Raw genomic sequence first — 20,990 nt, 5'->3', positions numbered from 1 at the left:
TAACCTGGAAGCACAGATCACGAGGAGGGCAGGGTGTGGTCGGTTTTAATTAGGGCCTGTGCTGGAAGGCTCTCCCTGTGCCTGTGATGGATGGTGGGGGGGTGATGGGGAAGACAGATGGTGGAACTCTGGTTCTAATAATAGGTCTGGAGTAAAAGGTTCCTGAGCGTCTGGTGACAGTGACATACAGCCTGTCTGGAGCTCGGTGTGGGCGCTGCTGCCCTGTCCCTGAGCTCTGCCCAGAGCCTGGCAGGGCTGGCAGACCTGGGGCTGCTCTCTGTGCTGCACAAACCCTGCCCCTGCCTGCTCTCTGCAGAGCCCCAGCAGCCTCCAGCTCTGCCAGAGAGCAAATGGGGGGCCTGTCCCTCAGAGTGTCTCCTTGGCTTCATCGTGGGCCGGTTCCCTGGGTGGGGGATGGATTCTCTGCCAGGCTCCAGCATTCCCAGTGCCATGGGGGACTGTGCTGAGCTAGAGGGGAACAGCCCCCTGCTCCTGCTGGGCTCTGGCTCCTTGACATCCCACTTGCACAGAAATGGTGTCCTACGCCCAGCAGCTGCTGAGAGACATCTCAGGAGCCAGGAAACACTGCCAGAAGACAGAGGTAACAACTTCACTGCAGCCAATTTGGGGAGCTCAGGGCCCCTGGGTACCCCCGAACAATCCCCGCAGCTCCTCCAGTGCCAGTGGAGGGTGATCCGAGTGCTGGATCCCGTCCAGCACTGGGCAATCCGGGCCTTGTTTGGTGAGAGAGACAACAAAACTCAAAGAATTTTTCTTTAAAGTTGGGGGTTACTCAATCAGATGAGAATGAGGCAGCTGTTGATAACTATCAACATCTGTAGCACAGCTAGTCCTGATGTTGGCTCATCATGTGTGTCATCTCCCAACCTCAGATTGCAACTCAGCCCCACAGAGTCACCCTTATCCCCCCAGGGGGGATTGGGAGAGAACTGAGAGAGAAGGAAGGGAGAGAACTCATGGATTGAGATAGACATGATTTAATAGGGAAAGCAACAGCCACACACACAAGCACAGCAAAATAAGGAGATGATGTGGCTGGTAAACTGGTTTCCTGAATGGTTTTTAATGCCTTGGAGAGCTCAGGGGGAGGGTGGGACGCAAGGCCTGTGTGTTGTATTTAAATTAAGTCTGGGTAACTTGGGAGACAAAATGAGGGGAGGTGCTATGGGTGGTGATGCAGGAGCTGTGGGGTGGTGGGGGAGGCTGCTGTGGGATCAGGAACTGCAGCTCTGCCTGTGCTGCTCCCGTGCTAAATGTGTCTCTTTCTGCTCTAGAGGAGGTGCCTTGCTCCTGGATCCAAAATTCACAAAGGTAGGCCTGGAAGTTTGTTCTGTTTGAGCTCAGATGTAGAACTGCTTGCAGAAGCCTCAGATAGAATTTGAAATCCATCTGAAGCTTCAGCAATCCCAAAATAAGCCAACTTTTGGGGCTGTTTGCTTTGAAGGGGTTCTGTTACTCCTTGTCAGAGTGGCTGCAGCCTCCTGGGACAGCTGAGGCCCTTTGGTTTCAGGGCAGTGTTCTTAAAAATCCCATGAAGCCTTTGCTGCCAGCTGCCAGAATCCTGAGGCACCTGAGAGCTGCGTTCTTGCACACTGACTCCACCAGCTCAGAGGAGGTTTCGAGGAATATAATGCATCCTGCAGAGGAGAGCGTGTTCCTGCAGCCCACTCACTGCTGTCGGGCTGAGATGTGCTGCTGAGACACCCATCCTGGGAGAACGCTTCCAGAGGGAGGAGGGAAGGGGGGGAACAACCAGGTCCTCATCTGCAATCAGACCAGAGCGGGCTGTGGGGCTGGCACTGGCGCTGCTGACGTCGGTTCCTCTGGGATGGGCTCGGAGCGGTCTCCGACCCGCACTGTGTGTGTGACACCTGGGAGGCCATTTCCCACTTTGGGGTGGGCTGAAGGTGCTGGAAAAAAGGCTGGAGAAGCTGCTGGACGAGGCAGCCTGTGCTGCAGGCTCTGAGCTGTGGCACCCTCCGAGCCTGGCCCGGGGACCCGTGGGGACAGCAGAGCTGTTTGCTCGGGCTGTGCCCCCATCTGAGCTGGGCACGGCCTCACCCTCACAGTGCTGAGCATTTGGCAGCATTTACGCAGGAAAGGCTCGATCCAGCACTGAAATAGCTGCTGGGGTGACGTAGCAGCACATTTAATGCAAGTGGAGGGTGAGGCTGGAGGAGCTGCTGGTGAGGACAGGTGGGCTCAGCCTTTCTGGGGAAGGAGGGTGAAATATCTCTGGAAAAAATAGCTCTGAGTGCCAGGATCATGAGAAAACAAACCTCCTCGCCCTTCAGAGGCAGGCAGGGAGGCAGGAGAGGCTGGGTTTCAGGGTCAGGCAGACTCCCTGTGGGAACACCTTGGGGCTTATTTGTTTCTTAGCCAGATCAGTACTCGGGTTTCCAAGGTGAGTAATGTTATCACTTGTGGGTGGAACATACCTGTGGGACAGGAGGGACCTGGGATCTCCTCCTGCCAGCCTGGCCCTGAAAACCTTTTCCCTCAATGCCGTGCTGAGGCTCTTCTGCTCCCTTTTTTCTATTTTATGCCTCTGTAGGAAGCAAAGCTGCTGTTTGCCCTCCTCAGGGGCTGAGTGAAGGCCAGATTCTGCTCTCGAGTAGTGTTCTGGTGCCAGGCTTGGCTGTGCAGCACCTTGGTTTGTCTCCAGCAGCTCTTGCTGCTTTGATTTCACCATCCTGGCCTGAGCTGGCTGGTCTGAGCTCTGGGCTCTTGAGTCAGGGTGAGTGGAGGAAAAGGCGAGGGAAGGTTGATGCAGAGCTCTGAGCCTGTGCTGCTGCATCTGGCACTGGTGACCTCCCCCATCGTGTGCCGTGGCCACACCGAGGAGGGGATGGAGTTCTTAGGGCTCAGGTCAGAAGGCTCAGGGTTGGGCCAGTGCCTGTAGGGCTGGGGAGGCATTAAGGATGTGAGGATTGGCTGGTTGCTTTGCCAAAGGTGGAAATGTCCCACTGTTGGGCTGCTTTGGGGTTTGGTCCCCCACCCTGCACACTCTGAGGGCTGTTGAAGAATCAATCCCCCAAAGAGCTGGTCTGGCTGTGCTCAGCCATCCCTTGGCATTCAGCAGTGTCAGGAGTCCTGATGAGCTCAGCTCTGTAGCCCAGTTCTGTTGTGACAGGAGTGACTAAGTAGGGAATTGGGCCAGGAAAGCTTCTAACCACATTTCTCTCCAGCAGGAAAACTGAAGCCCCCCTTTCTGAAGGTTGAGGACCAGAGCAGGTAAATGAGACCTTTCTAAATAACATACCTTAAAGCCTGGGGGGCTGTCAGGGAGGGATTCCTTCCCTAATTTCATCCCCAGTGACTGTTCTGCCCACAAGGCAGACCCTGTTCCACACTGGGAAGCTGACCCCTCTCCTAGAGGGAGGCAGATGGAGTTTAGAGAAACCATCCAGGTGGCTTGTGTGTCAGGGGGAAAAAAGGTGTCAAACGAGACTTGACAACCATTTCCTTCCTTGCTCGGGTTCCATGTGTGATCCTTGTCGGGTCACTTAATCCACTGGAGCCCCGTGCAGTGAGGAAGGAGATTGAAGCACAGGAGGTCAGGGCCTGTAACTTGATTACAGCCCTCAGCACCGGGGACCTGATCCTGTGGTGTTTCTGACAAGCCTGTAACTGTAACAGCATCCACAGGGCCAATTAATTATCCTGAAGGCAACACTTGAGGCGGCTCGGAGTCAAATATTCAGTTTTCTGTGCTGCGTGCACTGAAGTGTGAGGGGAGAAATGTGGTCTGGGAACCACAACCATCCCGTGCTGCTGCAGCTGGAAATGCTGCCCTGCTGTGCTCTGGGGCAAAAGGAGGGGTTTGGCTGGGCAGGCAAAGCTGCCTCCTGTCCAAAACATGCCCCATCAGGGCCGTTACTGGGAATCTGGTTTGACACTTGCAGGGAGAAAGGGGGGTTGTGGCACAGCCAGAGGAGAGCAGTGGGCAGTGTCTCTTCATAAATGGGGCAGCACCTTGAGCCCCTCTGTGAGGGGCACAGCTCTGTGGCCAGGCTGTCCCTGCCAGGAGACTGATGTCCTGATCTGCTGCTTTCAGGCAATTCCGGCCCTTCCATCATCAGTTCCAAAGCTTTCCCCACCTGAACTTCCTGGCTCCCAAAAGCTGCAGCCCCTTTGAGCCTCTGAAAAGCCTCTCGAATCCCTGCCAGGCCAGGTAAGATGGAGCTCCCTTCTGTGCAAGCTTTTAACCCAACTCCCCCTCTCACCGGTGATTCCTGGGATCTGGGAACCTGCTGGCTTTGGGATGTGGGCACAGGGAGCCTGTGCTGGGTTCAGAGGCAGCACAGCCCCTGCTGCTGCTGCCAGGGGAGGGTGACCTTTGCTGTCCCTGCCAGGGGGGCTGAAGGCAGTGATGGAGGGAGGAGCCCCTGCTCCACTGCAGCTCCCAGGAAACGGAGGGGATTCTGTGAGTGCTGCCAGGAGACCTTCGAAGAGCTGCAGAAGGTAAAGCTTGCCCTGGCACCTGATTCCTGGCCAAAGTTCTGGGGGTCACTCAGGGGCCTTTGTCAGTCACGTCATGCCCGTTAGCACCGTGAACTCCTTCAGGAGGAACTGCTGCATCATCCGGGTTGTATTCCTTGGGGTATCCAGTAGGATCTGCCTTGTGGATGGGAACGTGGTGTGTCTCTGCTCTGACCTGGTCTGGGCACACTTTTTGAAGGCTGGAGCATGGCATGCTCATGTCTCGGGCTGGGAGAGCCTCAAGGATCATCCTGTGCCCTGATCTGTAAGGTGAGGAGCCTGTTCCGTGGCACTCAAGGGGCACAGGCGGATTTAAAATTTGGGAAAAGGGGTTTTTTTTGTCTCCTGGAAGGTGCCAAATAACGTGGCTTTCAGAGCCCAGCCTTTACTGACAGACAGTCCAGTTGGAGTCTGTGTTCTCCCTGCTGCTGGGGGGGCTGTGGCTGCTGGTGGGTGTGGACACAGGCTCCTCATCCACAGCTCAGGCAGGGGGACAGTGTGGCCAAGGGTTCCCAAACCTGCTCCCAAACAATGGCTCCAGTTTGCCCTCTAGTCTGTCAGGCTATGCGAAGTGCTTGTTAATGCAAATTCCCGTCCTGGGAAAGCTTTCAATGTTGCTAAAGGACCTCTGCCCCCTCCAGCACCTCCAGAGCCCCCGGCACCAGCGCTTTGCCCGGGATGACTCCCAGTACCTTCCTGTGGATCGTGTCATCTCACAGCTCACCAACAGCTTCCTGCAGCGCTCAGACAGGTAAGTCTGGGGGTCTGGTAACTCCTGGAGCCCAAAAGCAGCAGGATATGGTGCATGACACACCCCTGGGAATGGGGCCCCTGTGCCAGGGAATCATCAGGCAACCGGAGCAGAGGCTGCAGCAGGACCAGCCTGGACCTACCAGGCAAAGCTTAGACAAGCCATGGGAGCTGTTCTTGCATTTCCATGGGTCTTCTGCCTCAGGGAACTCCCCATGGACTTCTAGTGCCTCCTAAACTAGGAAAGGGCAGCTGAGCCCAGCCCTTCTGTCCCCATGTGTGACACAAACCCCACAGCTGGGTAAGCACCCTGTGCCCAGGCCCTGGGCTGTGGGGAGGCTGAGATCCCTCGTGCTGCCCCTCTCCCCTGCCAGCAGCAGTGTCACTGCTGAGCCTCACCAGGCTGCAATTCCTCCCCTGCTCCTGAGCAAGGGCTGCAAACATTCCCTGTGCTGCAGGAGAGGCCTCGTCTCGCTGGGGGAGGGCGTTGCTGGGCCTGGATGAGCATTAACTGATGGTTCTTCTCAGGGTGCCACAGTCCTGCCTGGCAGATGAACATTTAGTGCCTCAAGCACATGGTACTGGAAGAGTGGAGATGCTGACAGAGCTGGGAAAGGAAAGGGAGCAGCCTGAGCAGGGTGCTGTGGAACTGGTGATGGATATGGAGCAGGATCATGACCTGGAGATCAAGGGATGTTCCCCCTGCCTGCCTGGGGACAGGGTCAGAGATCCCAGAGAAGGAGGGGGGCTGTCAGAGCAGGGCTCTGTGGGGCTGCCCAGGGGAGCAGAGCTCAGTGGAGGGGTCTGTGCTGCCCATGGCACCACGGAGGGGGCCGGGCTGGGGCCTGCAGGGCTGGGCTCGGCCCCTGCCCTGGGCTGGGAATCCTGTGCAGCAGCTGCTCCTCCATCTGAACCTCGTGGACAGCAAGTGCCTGGGTCTGTGAGCCACCCCCCAGCAGCACTGCCTGTCCCCAGGAAGCGCCAGCTGTCCCCCAGCCAGAGCTCCCAGGTGGGGAAGAGGCCCAGGCTGGAGCAGGGGCAGCAGACAGGCCCGGTGCGTGGTGGGCTGGGGGCAGAGGGTGCAGGGCAGATGTCTGGGCCAGGCCTGCCCGGTGTGCCAGGGGCTGGCAGGCTGGCCCTGCACACGCAGCTCTGCAGCAGACCTCGTGGCTCCCTGGCTTTGGATGCGTGCCCGGGCGGGAGCCCTGGGGACCCGGGATCCCCGGGAGCTGGGGATGCTGCGGGAGCCGCTCCAGCCGGCGAGGGGGGCTGGAGCGGGGCGGGTGTGAGACCCGCAGGGCAGCAGCTCCGAGGGGGGGACGGGGCCACCCCCGGCAGGGCGAGCAGCCCGGGTCTGGAGAGCACGGCGAGTGGCAGGAGCAGCTGCCCCGCTGGCCGCCCGCCCGTGGCTGGGGCCAGATGTTGCTGCTCGGTCTGTGTCGGGGCGGCAGAAAAAGCATCCCCCGAGGCTGCCGAGCTCCCCGGGCACAGCGCAGAGCGGGCACCGTGCCCTGGGCTGCTTCCCCCTCCCGCTCCGAGCACACGGAGCTTCGGCGGGAGCTCCTCCGAGTGCGACTGGGACGTGCCGCTGCTGAGGGGTGTGCAGGGCAGCAGGATGGCGGCTGTGGACAGGGACGAGCTACACAGGACACAGGGCAGCGGGAGGGACAGCGGCTACGAGTGCCGGCTGCGCTCAGTGCTCCGGCGGGACCCGCAGCCGGGCTGGGCGGCTCAGGACAGCGGGAGCTGCCGGACCTGCTGCACGGGCACCACGGCACCCCCTTTCCCTCTGCTTGAGACGTTTTGTGGCAGCTGGACGAGCTGAAACCGCCTCCTGGACCAAAGTGTGGGAGATGGGAAGGGGCTGGAAAGGTATTTGGCCAAGCCACCCTCCATGTCAGGAGCAGGAGGCACATCCAAGAGCTGGAGTGAGGACCATCAGCATGAAGCGGGCACCACCAACAGCCTGAACACTTCCTTCTCCTGTTGGGAACCGATGGGGATGCAGTCTCTTCACTGCCCTCGGCTGTGTTCTGGCCTGGCATCTTCCCTCCTCTCTGCTAGCCACGTTGAGAGCCAGCAGCTTCCTCTAGCTCCTCGTGGAGCTGCTGACTCAGTGGTCCCTCTGGAAGTCTCTCTCTTCATCAAGAATGTGTTCTTGGCCCTTCCAGAGTGTGAAAGCAGGTGCCAAGACGTGGGAGGGAAGGGTCATGGGGGTGAGATTTTTTTTTGCTCCTCACATGGTTTGGGGGGGTTGTCTTTGAGTATTTACAGATGTTTTTAGCGTGGTTTGTTTGGGGGGTTTTTTTAGCAAACTTTTAAACTTTGTAATAAAATGGAAGGTGAGATCCTGCTCTGCCCTGCTCTGGGTGGAATGTGTCTGGTGGCCAAAGCACACCCAAATTTTGTGACACTTCCAGCAGTAGAGAGGTGGAGAGAGGCCTTGCTGGAGGGGGGCTGTGGGTGCTGGGGTGTGGTGTTTCCAGTCACAGAACATCACCCCACCCATGGTTTACCAGAGGAATGTGGTCAGCAGGCTCTGGGAAGCTGTTGCAGCCAGGGCAGGGGTGGCCCCCAGTAAGGAGGGATGTGGAGAGCAGTTGGTAGGAGCCTGTTGACCCCTCCTGGGCCTGGGGCCAAGGGGAGGAGGTTCTGGGGTGTCTAAAAGCAGCCTTTTAGACAGCCCTTCTTGAAGGGCAGGTCCAAACTGGATGGAGCCAACCCCTCTGCAGTGCCAGGTGTGTCCCTAGGCCAGTGGAGCTTGGGAAAAGGAGAAGCTCAGTGCCCAGCAGGGTGGGACAACCCCAGACCCAGGAGATGTTCAGTCCTCGAGTGAAGGACAACCCTCCCTCCTTCACTGGAGGCTCAAAGGAAGGCCTGAGCAGGGGGATCAGGTGGCCCTGCTGGGAGCAGATTTGGGAGGCAGCAGGGCTTCAGAGGTTCCTCCTGAGAGAAACCCTCCAGGGCAACAGCCAAACTGCAGCTCTTTACCTGCTGGAGCCCCTGCACAGGTAACAAAGGGCTGCTCAAAGCTGCTGCAGGAGCTGAACCCTGCCCAGCACAGGACTCTGCTGTGGAGGTGTCCCTGGACCACCGACTGTCCAGCAGGAGGGGAATTCCTGGGAGAGAGGTCAGGAGGGGCTTGGAGCACCAACCAGCCACCACCCTGGTGTGCTCGGCCTCCTGCAGGGAGGGACCACCCTGTGCCCCTCTGACAGCCAAGGGGGTGTCCTGGCTGATCTGGAATGGCCCCTCTGGGGCTCAGAGCTCCAGGTTGTCCCCCCTGGAGACTGAGATAATCCGTGACAATGTTCCTCGATGGAGGAGGCAGTGAGCTGCCCTAGGAGATCAGCAGGGGGGTGAGGGGTTGTCCTTCACCAAGCCTGGCCCTTCCATGGAGGGCAGAGGGAGCCCTGATTGCTGCCTGTCCCCTCCTCGTGTGACCTGTGACTCATGTCCAGTTCCAAGGCAGGGAACACCTTCCCCTAGACCAGGTTGGTTGCTGATTGTCACCTGGTGTAAACCCCCTCTGGCCGAGCACCCCTTTGTCCCTGTGGTGCTGGGGACCACCAGGAAAGGTTGTCCACCCTCGGGTTGGCACCATCACAGACCTCCTGAGGGGCTGAGCAGGTGCTGGATCAGCTCCACTGCAGGTTCCTTCTCCCACTGGGCATGGGGAGAGGAAGGTCCAAGGGCAGAAGGTCTGGGCTGGGAAGCTCTATCTGCCCCGTGCTGTCAGGGGGGGAGAGGTGGGGCTGATCCAGTCTCATCTGCCCTCGGGGTGCTGCTCTGGCACTGGGGGTCCCTGGGGCTGGGCGTGTGTGCCAGCTGTCTCATCCTGGAGAAGGGAGAGGGGTGTGAAGTGAAACCTCCAGCTTGGTCTTTTTAGGAACATCCTGGGGCTCAGAGCCCCTGTACCCCCCCGGGATGGTCCCTCCTGTGGGTGCCTGGGGCTGTGCTGCCTCCCCCCACGGGCTGGGTTTCACCTTCCACGGTGCTGTACCCACCCCCCAGCTGCAATGAACAGGAGTTATTCGGGGCTTCTCTCTCCAAAAACTGTTCCATTATCCCCAGGGGGAATAGAGCCTCGCAGCGTCCCCTGGAATCAGAGCAACCTGTGAAGGGTTCTGGACTCAGGTGGTACTGACTGGGGGGTTCTGATAATGGTCAGGGCCCCTGGTACTGGTTGGGAGCCTGGTACCAGCTCCAGTCCAGCCTGGAGGGGCTCCGGGGCTGGCTGGGGACCAGCTCGGGACTGAGGACCACTCAAGGACTCGGTACCAGCTGAGGGGGCTCTGTACAGCCTGGGGGGCTCCAGTTCCAGATGGGGAGCCTGGACTGGCTGAGGAGCCTGGAATGATGTGGAAGGGTTTGGTACCAGCTGGAGGGGCTGGCACTGCTGTGTGTGGAGGGAGTCCTGCACGCCTGGGGGGTGGGGGACAGTAGTGCCTGGAGAGGGTCTGCTTTTGGCCTGGGGGGGTCCAGACCTCGGGGGGTCCAGTATCGGCTGGGGGGACCCAGTCCTGGTGCTCCTGTACTGTCTGGGGTGGGGGAGGACACGGTCTGGTGCTGTCTGGGGGGGTCTCACACTGGCTGGTGCACCCCAGTTCCAGCCGGAGTGGGGGGCACCCAGGACTGGCAGGGGGCTCCGGTACCGGGGGGAGGGGGGATGCCGCTCGGGGGGTGATGCCGATCGGGGGGCGATGCCGATCGGGGGATGATGCCGATCGGGGGATGATGCCGATCGGGGGGTGATGCCGATCGAGGGGTGACGCCGGGCCGGGATGGGGTGGGGTGATGCCGGCCGGGGCTCCGGTGCTGCAGTGCCGCGGGTGCCAGCGGCGCTGCGGCAGCCGGGGCGGGGAGGGGGAGAAGGGGCCGGTACCGGGGGCGGCGGGGCCGGGCGGGGCGGGGCGGGCCCGGGGCGGCGCTGCCGGTGCCGCTGCCGGCGCTGCCGGGGCCGGTGCCGGTCCGGTCCGGCGGGCCCGGGGCCGCGGGCGGGGCGGGGGCGGGGGCGGCGCTGCCGGCCCGGCCCGGGGCGGGGGGGCCGGACGGGACGGTGACGGTCCCCGGCGCGGCGGGCCCGGCGCGGCCGCTGGCGGAGCATGAGGGAGCCATGAGCCCGCTGCGGGGCTGGCTGCTGGCCGCGCTGCTCTCGCTCGCCCCGCGGGCAGGTAGGTCCGGACCCGCTCCCGCTCCCGCTCCGGCATCGCCCCCGGTACCGGCCCCGCATCGCCCCGCTCCGCTCCCGCTCCCGGCCCCGCCGCCGCCGCTGCGGCTTTTTCGCTGCATCGACACATTTTTCCGCAGCGCCGCCCCGCAGAGCCCCGGGAGGGGCCGGGCCCGCGACCCCCCCGCACCAGCACCGGCCCCGACCCCGCACCTGCCCCCCGGCCCCGCGGTCTCCCCCGACCCCGCATCTGCTCTGGCCCCACGTCCCCCACCTCGCTGTCTTCGCTGCGGCCCCCCCGTGTCCCCTCTCCGGAGGTGGCCCCAATAGCAGCCCCTCATGTCCCCTCCAGGATGTGTCCCCGTCTCGGTTTCCCTGTCCCCTGCATGTCCCCACAGATGTCCTCGTAGCAGCTCTCCACGTCCCCTTGGGATATGTCCCTATAGCAGCCACCCCCCGTGTCCCCTGGGTGTCGCCTCCGAAGGTGTCCCTGCACCAGTCCTGCTGTCCCCTCGGTGTCCCTTCTGTCCCCATACCAGCCTTCCGTCTCCCACTGGGTGGTGTCCCCAGCCTGGCCCTCGCTGTCCCCTGGGTGTCCCCTCTCAGATGTGTCCCCATTTCAGTCCCCCGTTTTCCCTGGATGTTCCTCCAGGATATGCTGAAACCCCCTCTAACCCTTCCTCCAGGTGTGATGGCATTTCTGAGTGCCCTCCTGTCCCCTGGGTGCCCCCCCCCCCCCGGGATACATCACTTTATCAGCCCCCCCCATGTCCCCTGGGTGTCCCCTCCAGGATGTGCCACTGCATCTGAGGCCCCCTGAGCGTCCCCTCCCAGATGTGCTCCCATATTGGTCCCCTCCATCCCCTGGGCACCCCCCAGGCCGTGCTGCCTCGGTGTCCCTTTCCTGGACACACCAGCGTACCTGGATGTCTGCCCATGTCCCCAGCTGTCCTCCCACCCTCCACATTCCAGGAGTGTCCCCTTCAGGATGCAGTGCCACACTCTGGTCACCCCCGGAGCATGTTCCCCAAACTCCGTCTCCGTGTGTCCCATCCCCTCGTGGACCTGCCCCTCCTCACCCCTATACCCCGTGTTCCCATCCCATGTCCCAGCCCCCGTGTCCCATCCCCGTGTCCCATCCCCGTGTCCCATCCCCCGTGTCCCATCCCCCGTGTCCCATCCCCGTGTCCCAGCCCCCCGGGGTCACCCCGCCCCTGTCCCTGTCCCTGTCCCGCAGGTCCCGCCGCGCAGGCCGGGGCGGTGCCGCGCAGGGTCCCGCGGGCCGGATGGCAGGACGGGCGGGTGGTCTCCCAGATCACCCACCCCAGCAGGCTGGTGGGGCAGAGCTCGGGAGGAGGAGAAGTGGCAAAGCACCAGCTGGACACCAGGGTCAGGAATGAGCCCGGAGGAAGAGGAGGAGGAGGAGAAGGACCCGTAAGTGAAGCAGAGCCCCCCACCCGCTCCCTGTCCAGCGTCCCAGGCGGGTGGCAGGTTCCCAGGCGGGTGGCAGGTTCCCAGGCGGGTGGCAGGTCTCCAGGCAGATGCTGTTGCTAGTCCAGCTGCCTCCCAGTGCATGTATGGGCACCAGCATCCCAAACTAGAGCTCTCATCCTCCCAGGGACCATCCCACTGCCATCCACCCCAGAGGGACACCGAACTGTGCCTCGAAATCCCATTAAATCTGGGTGCTGGCGGCGCCCGGGCGTTGGGAGAGATGGAACGGGAGCGAGCAGGTGGCGGGCAGGGCTCCCACGGCATAGGAATGAGTTTGTGGCTCTGCTGAGGAGGGAACCAGGCCCTGCGGGAGCAACCCCCCCTGTCCCACCCAGTGCTGCTCCCCTAACCCCCCCGGGCTCTGTGCATCCTTCATCCCGATGGCTGGAGCTCCCAGCGTTTCAGGGAGCGGCACACGCTCCCATCCGACCCGGGGGGGGTGGGTTGAGGCCCTGGCAGCCGCCCAGGCCGGCGCCCATCGATCCCCGCCCGCGCCGGGGACGGGGGGGATGATGAGCTGCGCTCACCGCAAAGGTGATTTACACCCGGCGTCGAGTGGAACCGCCGGACGCCGGGAAGCGCCGGCAGCCGCCGCGCTGGCGGGAGGCCAGGGAGGTGCTAAACCGGAGAGCCACGGGGGGATGGAGCGGCGGAGATCCCGGGAACTCGGGGCTGGGTGCCGGCCCCAGGGCCCGGTGACTCCCCCCGGCCTGACCCGGGGATGCGCTCTTGGCGCGGGACATCCCCTCCCGTGGTGACAAACGGGTTCTCCCCTCCCCGTGTCCCCATCCCGAGCTGGGCCGGGTTCCCGGAGAGGGGGACAAGGTACCCCAGGGAGGGTTTGGCTTTTCCCGGCTTCTCCGTGTGGAGCGCCGGAGCTCCCGAGGGCCCCGCTGGCGGGGCCGGGCTCTCACCCGTGCGGTGAGTTTGCGGGGTCTCAGGCCGCGCCGCAGCGCTCGCTTCCCGCTGCCGCTCCCGCTCCATCTCCCGCTGCCGGCGGCAGGAATTAGGTCAGGAGCGCCGGGCGCCGCAGGGAGGGAAAAACGCCGGCTCGGCTGCGGCTCCCGAGCTGGGCCCAGCACCGGGGGGACCCTCCAGCATCCCCCACCCCACCCCGGCAGGGGGAAGGGGGCGATGGGACGCGGGAGCCCTGCCGGTACCACGGGAGTGGTGGCGGGATTGAGGATAAAAAACACCAGTGATTTCCTTTATGCTGAATTTCGGGGGTTTAAAAATAAAAGTGCAGGCTGTATAGGCTGCGTGTTTTGGGTTGGGGTCTGAACTGTTATTTTAGTTATTGGTTTGGGGGGGTGCTGACGGCCCGGGCTCTCCTGCAGGGGCTGCACCTGGCGCAGGTGAGCTTCGTGGTGCACGCCTTCGGCTCCACCTTCACCCTCGACCTCCGGCTGAACCAGTGAGTGACGGGTGACCCGCGCGGGGGTCCTGGTGGGGTGGGGGACACCCATCGTGGGGCTGCTGATGCCCCCCAGCAGGAGGGTGGGGATGAAGGAGCTGGAGGTGCTCAGGGATGGGGGGGTGTGTGTGCAGAGCCATCCCAGTTTCAGTACTGGGGGCTGAGCCCGGAGGAAGAGGGGTCCCTGGGGTGCCAGCACCCTCCCAAACTGGGGGAGTCCCACGGTGGGGTGATTCCACGTATAGGGGTGGTGATGGGTCTACCACAGTGGGGTGATGTCGTGTGCATGAATGGCTGCTGTCGTCTCCCTCCTCTTCCTCCACTTCCTCCTCTTCCTCCTCTTCCTACTCTTCCTCCTCTTCCTCCCCACCCCACGGCCTCTCACCCCCCTCCTGCTCCTGGCAGCCACCTCCTCGCCTCCCACTACGTGGAGCGGCACCTCGGCGTGGGCGGCAACGGCAGCCACAGCACGGTAAGCTGAGTGCCACACCTTGCCAAACCGTGCCATGCCGTGCCACACTATCGCTGGGGTCATGGTGACAGGTTTAGAAATCCCACAGAAGCCCAAGGAGTGGCCCCGACAGCAGCTCAGCACCCACCATCCCCCCCGGGTGCCCTGGGGTACCAACCCGTGCATGGGGTGTTGCCATGGCGATGGGGGATGCTCCTCACACAGGGGTGGTGAAGGGGATCCCCGCGTGCTGTGGGCGCTGGGCGCACCCCGAGGGTGCCAGGCAGTAAACCCCAGAGCCCCCAGCCCGGGGTGCAGCCCCTGGGGGTGAGGGGCGGGCTGGGACCCCCGTGCTCAGCGCTGTCCCCGCTCCGCAGGGCGCGGGGGAGCACTGCTACTACCAGGGCCGGATCCGGGGGCAGCCGCGCTCCTTCGCCGCCCTCTCCAGCTGCCAGGGCCTGCGGTGAGTACCCCCTACTGCGAAAAGGGGGGCTGGGGGGGCTGCACCCCTCTCTGCACCCCGACACGCCCGTCTCTGCTTGCAGGGGGGTCTTCTCGGACGGCCGAGCCACCTACCTGATCGAGCCCCAGGCGGGCGCCGAGCACGGGCAGGTGAGCGGTGGCACCAGGACCTGCCGTGTGCTGCCTCAGTTCCCCCAGGCTTGGAGACAACCTGGGGGACACGGGGACGGGGCAGCCCCCTCCCCACGCGTGGTCATGACACTCCTCTCCCCACGGCAGGGCCTCCGACCGCACCTCGTCCAGCGCGTCCCCAGCTGCCCCCGCCTGGGTGAGCCTTTGTGCAGAGCCGGCGCTGGTCCCCAGGGACTGGTGGCACCGTGTCCTGGTGTCCCACGAGCTCTGTCCCTTCCCTCCAGGCTGCCTTTTCCCTGCGCTGAGCCAGCGAGACACGGGTGGGATCCCAAAGCTGCGACGGCGGCGGCAGGTCAGCGGGGACAGGGACAAGGACACGGGACGTGGGGCTGGGGACAGAGGTTGTGGGGCAGGGGACAAGGGCGCTTGACCCAGGTTGGTCTCTGGGTGTCGGCTGCGGGTGCAGCCAAGCTGGCCTGTGGGTGCTGGGGTCATGTTTACTGGATGCTGCCCAGGGGACCCACTGGAACACTGCAGGGGCTCCACCCCAAGCCCACCCAGCGGTTTTCCCCACTCCCTGCATTCCCAACATCCCTGGCGGGGTCAGGAGCCCCGTCCGGGTGGCCGATCCTGCCGGGGCCGGCTCAGCGTGGGCTCCCCCCGCAGGTCCGCCGAGCCCAGCACACGGTGCACAGCGAGACCAAGTACATCGAGCTGGCCGTGGTGAACGACCACCGGCTGGTGAGTGTGGGGGTCCCCGGGGCTGGCAGGGGCGGGGTGAGGGGTCAGGGTGACCTCCCCCCAACCCAACCTGGCCCGCGGTGTCCCCTCAGTTCCAGCAGCTCCGCAAGTCCGTGGTTCTCACCAGCAACTTCGTCAAGTCCGTGGTCAACCTGGCTGACATGGTGAGGGGGGATCCTGGGGCAGGGGCTGTCCCTCGAGGGGGTTGTAACTGGGGGGGCTTTATCTCTGGCACCGGCCGGGTTTGTTCCTGGGGGGTTCGTTCTCAGGGGTTTGTCCCCAGTGTGGGCTTATCCCTGGAGAGGGGGTTTGTCCCCAGCCCCTGGTGGGTTTGTCACTGGGGGTTTGTCCTGGAGGGGACTGTCCCCAGCAGCTGGTGGGTTTGTCTCCGGGGAGCTTGCCCCTCATTCCTGGCTGGTTTATCCCATGGGGTTGGTCCTCAGCACCTGCTGGGCTGGTCCCTTGGGAGCTGATCCCCAGGGTGTTTGTCCCACTATTTTTGTTTCCTCTGGCACCTGCTGGGTTTGTCCCACTGGTGGCTCGTCCCTGGAGAGTTGTCCCTGGTGACAGGTGTGTGTGTCCCGCTCCCGGGGGATTTGTCCCCGGGGTTTGCTCCCGGTAGCTGGTGGCTTTGTCCCTGCGAGGGGTCTCATACTCAGCACCGTCCCCTCGTCCCCGCAGATCTACAAGGAGCAACTCAACACCCGCATCGTGCTGGTGGCCATGGAGACGTGGGCGGCGGAGGATCGGATCCAGATGGGACGGGACTCCCTGGAGATCCTGAACGAGTTTGTGAAGTACCGGCGGGAGGGGCTGGCGGAGCACAGCGACACCGTCCACCTCTTCTCGTGAGCACCACGGCCCCCCTTGCGCCCCCCGGGCCCGGGGGTTGCGTCCCCCGTCCCCACCATCCTCTTCCTCGCAGGGGTCGGACGTTCGAGAGCAGCCGCAGCGGCAACGCCTTCGTGGGGGGCATCTGCTCCCCCACCCGCGCCTGTGGCGTCAACGAGGTGGGTGCGGAGAGACCCCCGCGAGGGTGGGCTGGGGACAGGGCCGGGGGTCCCAGCGGTGACCCCCGTGGCTCCCGTGCAGTACGGCAACGTGGCGGCCATGGCGGTGACGCTGGCACAGACCCTGGGGCAGAACGTGGGCATGATGTGGAACAAGCACCGCACGGCCGCAGGTACCGCCCGCCACCCGCGGGGAGGGGGGGGCGGGGATGGGGACACTGGGGACACGCCGCGGTGCTGCCAGGCTGGCACAGGACAGCCAGCACCCCCCAGCCCCTCTCCTCTCCCCCAGGGGACTGCCGGTGTCCGGACTCGTGGCTGGGCTGTATTATGGAGGACACAGGGTGGGTGCCCGCTCGGGGTGGCGCTGCCACGTCCCCCGCACACCCCGTGTCACCGCCCCCCCGGCAGGGGCATTGCTGAGGGTCCTGCCCCTCTTCAGGGCCCTGGCCGTGCCCCAGGCAGGGCAGGGGGTGACAGTGGCCCCTACCCCACAGGTATTACCTCCCGAGGAAGTTCTCCCGCTGCAGCATCGACGAGTACAACCAGTTCCTGCAGGACGGCGGCGGCAGCTGCCTCTTCAACAAACCCCTCAAGGTAACGGGCCCCCCGACCCTGGCGGTCACAGCAGGGGGTGATGCTCCAGGGGTGGCTCCCGGGGTCCCCGGGAACTCGTGGTGTCCCCAGCCCCTGTCACAGCCAAGGTAACGGTGCTGGCGTTGAATTGGGGTCCAGGGAAGAGCTGCACCCTCGTGCTTGAGAACTGCCGTTCCCCAGGGATGTGATGCCCTTTTTGGGGGGCTCGTGGCAGCACCTGGCTCGGGCCCCCCCCCCAGCAGCTCTCATGTGTGTGTGCCATGTCCCCCCCTCGGTCCCCGCAGCTCCTGGACCCTCCAGAGTGTGGCAATGGCTTCGTGGAGGCGGGCGAGGAGTGTGACTGTGGCTCTCTGGCGGTGAGCGGGGACGGGGGGCTGCTCACCACACGGGGGGCTGCTCCCCGACGCTGTGGGGGGGGGGGGTCTAGGGGCTGCCAGGGGGCTGATGGCTGTGGTTCTGGCTGCTGTCCTGGCAGGAGTGTGCAAGGAGCGGGGGGAACTGCTGCAAGAAGTGCACCCTGACCCACGACGCCATGTGCAGCGACGGGCTCTGCTGCAAGGGCTGCAAGGTGTGGGGCTGGGGGGGCTCCTGGGGTCTGCATCTGGGAATCCCCTGAGGACTCTGTCCCACCCTTGGTGTTGGTGTCACGCCCTGTGCAGTACGAGCCGCGAGGTGTGTCCTGCCGGGAGGCCGTGAACGAGTGTGACATCCCCGAGAGCTGCACCGGGGACTCCAGCCAGGTGAGGGGGGCTGGGGACACGCTGGGACACACTGGGGGGCCGTGTGGCATCACCCGTCCTCTTTTCCGTGTCCCCACAGTGTCCCCCCAACCTCCACAAGCTGGATGGATACTTCTGTGAGAACGAGCAGGTGAGTCCAGCCCCGTGTGGTCAGACAGGGCCCTGGAGCTGGGCATGTCCCCCTGGGCTCCAGCATCGGGGCTTGGCCGTGCTGGAAGAGCGCTGGGACCATTCAAGGCCAGGTTGGAGGGGCTTGGAGCAACCTGGCCTAGTGGAAAGTGTCCCTGCCCGTGGAAGGGGGGTGGAATGGATGGTCTTTAAGGTCCCTTCCATCCCAAACCAGTCTGTATGGGTTTTGGGGTGAGCCCGTGTCCCTGTGCGCCCGTGATGCTCCCACTCTCTGCACCACTCGAGCCAGGGCGGTGGGCTCGGGGCCAGACACGTGTATGGGGGGGTTTATTGTCCCTGCACCATCTCCACAGCCATGCACAGCCCCTCTGCAGCCCAGTGACCTCTCTCCAGCCCCCTGACCCCTCTGCAGCCCCCAATCCTTCTCCGACCCCTGATCCTCTCCCCTCTCCCAGGGCCGATGTTACGGCGGGCGCTGCAAAACCCGAGACCGTCAGTGCAACGCTCTGTGGGGCCGGGGTGAGTGCGGGCCGGGGGGGCACCTGGGGGGACGCAGGGGGTGACAGGCGGGTGACCCCCGCTCTCCCCCAGGCTCGGCCGAGCGCTTCTGCTACGAGAAGCTGAACGTGGAGGGGACGGAGCGGGGGAACTGCGGGCGCGAGGGCCTGGGCTGGCTGCAGTGCAACAAGCAGTGAGTGACCCTCGTCCCCGCGCCCCCTCCCGGTGCCACCCGCCACCCCGGTGACACCACCGCCGCCTTGCAGGGACGTCCTCTGCGGCTTCCTCCTCTGCGCCAACATCTCGGGGTCGCCGCGGGTGGGGGAGCTCAGCGGGGAGATCGCCACCACCACCTTCTTCCACCAGAACCGCTACGTGGACTGCAGGTGGGTGTCACCGCGGGGACGGCCGTGTCCCCCGGGTCAGGGCGGTCCCGGTGCCACCCGCTTCGGTTGTCCCCGCACAGGGGGGGCCACGTGGAGCTGGTGGACGGCTCAGACCTGAGCTACGTGGAGGACGGGACGCCCTGCGGGCCCGGAATGCTCTGTCTCGACCGCAAATGCCTTCCAGCCAGCGCCTTTAACTTCAGCTCCTGCCCCGGTAGCTGGGACGGGAAGATCTGCTTCGATCACGGGGTGAGGGGCACGGCGGGGACAGGGGGGACCCGGGGGAGGGTCGCGGTCACGGGGGTGACACCGTCCCTGCTTAGGTTTGCAGCAACGAGGGGAAGTGCATCTGCCGGGCGGAGTGGACCGGGAAGGACTGCAGCGTCTACGACCCCATCCCGGAGCCGAAACCCACGGGGGAGACGGAGCGATACAAGGGTCCGTGTGCCCGCGGGGGGGGACGGGCTCCCTGCGACCCCGCTGGCCCCTTACCCCACAGACTGGGGCGGTCCCGCTTTGTCCACACCCGCACCGGGGGTCCAGAGTGTCCCCCCACCCTGGTGCCACAGGCCCCCCCTCCCAGGTCCCCACAGCACTGGGGTGTCCCTGGGGCTGTGTCCCTGTGTCCCTGCGTCCCCTCCCCACTGAGGTGTCTCCCTATGGCTGGGTTTGTCCCCCTCCCAGGTCCTCACGGCGCTGGGACTGCCCTGGGGCTGTGTCCTGGCGTCCTCATGTCCCCTTCCTACTGACATGTTCCCTGTGGCTGGGTTTGTCCCTTTCCCAAGTCCCCCTGGCTTTGGGGCATCGCTGGGGCTGTGTCCCCATGTCCGCCTGTCCCCTTCCCACTGACGTGTGACCCTGTCCCCTCCTCCCTGTCCCCTCTGTCACAGGTCCCAGTGGCACCAATATCATTATCGGCTCCATCGCGGGGGCCGTGCTGGTGGCTGCCATCGTCCTTGGGGGGACAGGCTGGGGATTTAAGTAAGCAGCCACCGCATGGCTCGTCCCCTCTGCTGCTGTCACCGGCCACGTCCCCCCCGTGCACCGTCACCATCCCAGGACTAGACCTGTGCCCCCCCGGGGCACTACCAGTCACCTCGGCTGGCCATCCCCTGCAGCGTGGCCCCCGGTCCCCTTGTCCCTGCCTGGCCCCCTGGCCCTGCCTGGTCCCTTGTCCCGGTCCCTGCCTGCCCCCTGGCCCTGCCTGCTCTGCCTGCATGTGCCGTTGGGGTGTCACTGTCACCCCGGCCCCGTGGCCGTGTCTGTCCCCAAGCATGGGGTGCCGGGGCGGGGGGCTGTGTCGGTGGCCCCCTGTGTGTGCTCCTGCCCGGCACCGGGACACTGCTGCTGCCTGTGGGACCAGGGACACGGGGGTGGGGGGACACACCGTGGGGGACAGCAGAGACTCGAGGGTGGCACTAATGCTCCTCTCCTCTCCCCCTGCCACCCCCCCAAGGAACATCCGCCGAGGAAGGTACGACCCGGCGCAGCAGGGAGTGTAACCGTGTCCCCCCCATCGTCCCGTCACCGTCCCTGTCACCGTCACCGTCACCGTCACCGTCACCGTCCGGCAGCCTGACGGCGTGGGAGCCCCCGGGCCCGTCTGTCCGTGTCGCTGTGTGTCCGGCCGTGCTGTCTCCATCTCTGTGCCCCCACGGCTGAACAGGGACAGCGGCTGGGGGGGGCCTGGCAGCAGCCCCCCCCCCGGTGCTGGCTCAATTCAGCTCAGTGTCCCCCCCCCTCCCCATGTGTCACCCCCCTGTCACAGCCCCCCACTAAACACACCCCACTTCTGTGTTGCAGGTCCGGGGGGGCCTGAGCGGGGCCGCTCTGCCCCACCCCCCCAGCGCCTCATTAACAGCAATTAAATGGGGCGGCGCTGCCGAGGGTCCGGCCGAGGAGGAGAGCGGTGGGGGGGGGGCACCCGGGACCACCCCCCGACCCCCCCACTGCACCACCACGAATGTACAGGGACCCCCGGCCCCCCCGGGCTGGCGGCACTCGGCACCGGGATGAATGTACCTGCGGGGGCAAGGGGAGCCCCCGGCCCCACATCCCTCCCCTGCCCCCCCCAGCAGCATCTTCCAGCTTGGGGGCCCCCCACGGCAGCCCCGGGTACCCCAGGGTGAGGCCAGTACCCCCAGTACCCCCAGTACCAGGCCAGCACCCCCTCCCAGTGCAGGACCTGGGAGTTGTGTCCCCCCCAGCCCACACGGGGACCAAGGACTGCACCCCCAGATGTGCCTCCCTCACCCACCCCCCTCCCAAAAGTGGCTCAGCAGCCCCCATATGGGATATATCCCCTCAAACTTCCCCCAACCCCCCCTGTCATGGCTACACGCCCCCAAGCCATGGGACCCCGAGGTCCCCAGTGGTGGGACCGGCACCCACGGGTGCCAGCTCTCCCTCTAGGGTGGGGGGCTGTCCCCCCACCACTTCCCCAGCTCAGGCAGGTGAACCCCAGACAGGTGGCACTGGGGTTGGGGACCAGGTGACAGCAGGGCCCTCCCCGG

General features: G+C 64.5%; 2 protein-coding genes across 3 annotated transcripts in view; both read left to right on the top strand.

Annotated features, from left to right (window-relative positions):
• Nucleotides 1–7,078, top strand: part of LOC114067376 — a 10,932-nt gene extending 3,854 nt beyond the window's left edge. Inside the window, exons 5-13 of the mRNA XM_027902764.1 lie at nt 531–601; nt 1,296–1,332; nt 1,572–1,710; nt 2,401–2,408; nt 3,213–3,255; nt 4,079–4,195; nt 4,377–4,485; nt 5,145–5,254; nt 5,782–7,078. Coding sequence (XP_027758565.1) covers nt 531–601; nt 1,296–1,332; nt 1,572–1,710; nt 2,401–2,408; nt 3,213–3,255; nt 4,079–4,195; nt 4,377–4,485; nt 5,145–5,254; nt 5,782–7,078 — 1,931 coding nt within the window. The remainder of the gene's footprint in view (nt 1–530; nt 602–1,295; nt 1,333–1,571; nt 1,711–2,400; nt 2,409–3,212; nt 3,256–4,078; nt 4,196–4,376; nt 4,486–5,144; nt 5,255–5,781) is intronic.
• A 3,116-nt stretch (nt 7,079–10,194) lies between these two features.
• ADAM11 (ADAM metallopeptidase domain 11) lies at nt 10,195–20,984 on the top strand. 2 transcript variants are annotated; one of them, XM_027902776.1, is made up of 27 exons: nt 10,195–10,427; nt 11,661–11,857; nt 13,255–13,331; nt 13,737–13,803; nt 14,160–14,245; nt 14,328–14,394; nt 14,524–14,572; nt 14,661–14,728; nt 15,043–15,117; nt 15,210–15,281; nt 15,799–15,965; nt 16,043–16,127; nt 16,210–16,300; nt 16,420–16,471; nt 16,625–16,724; nt 17,009–17,080; nt 17,200–17,292; nt 17,384–17,464; nt 17,544–17,594; nt 18,049–18,112; nt 18,185–18,284; nt 18,358–18,477; nt 18,558–18,726; nt 18,801–18,915; nt 19,368–19,458; nt 19,934–19,951; nt 20,281–20,984. In XM_027902776.1, the coding sequence occupies exons 1-27, from the start codon at nt 10,370–10,372 to the stop codon at nt 20,294–20,296; spliced, it is 2,301 nt and encodes a 766-aa protein (XP_027758577.1). In that variant the 5' UTR covers nt 10,195–10,369; the 3' UTR covers nt 20,297–20,984. The 2 variants fall into 2 exon arrangements, with proteins under 2 accessions (XP_027758577.1, XP_027758576.1); XM_027902775.1 differs by having other exon boundaries at nt 19,934–20,984.
• Nucleotides 20,985–20,990: the final 6 nt, after the last annotated feature.

This window comes from Empidonax traillii, unplaced genomic scaffold, assembly GCF_003031625.1.
Source record: "Empidonax traillii isolate 1590-97213 ecotype Southwest subspecies unplaced genomic scaffold, ASM303162v1 scaffold909:size282043, whole genome shotgun sequence".
Classification (NCBI taxonomy): Eukaryota; Metazoa; Chordata; class Aves; order Passeriformes; family Tyrannidae; genus Empidonax; species Empidonax traillii.
This window is presented reverse-complemented; position numbering and strand designations above follow the sequence as displayed.

Coding starts and splice junctions, on each gene's coding strand:
- ADAM11 (XM_027902775.1), top strand. CDS start 10,370: ATGAGCCCGCTGCGGGGCTGGCTGCTGGCCGCGCTGCTCTCGCTCGCC. Junction 13,804..14,159: donor GCAACGGCAGCCACAGCACG/GTAAGCTGAGTG, acceptor CCCGCTCCGCAG/GGCGCGGGGGAGCACTGCTA. Junction 17,465..17,543: donor GCACCGGGGACTCCAGCCAG/GTGAGGGGGGCT, acceptor GTGTCCCCACAG/TGTCCCCCCAACCTCCACAA.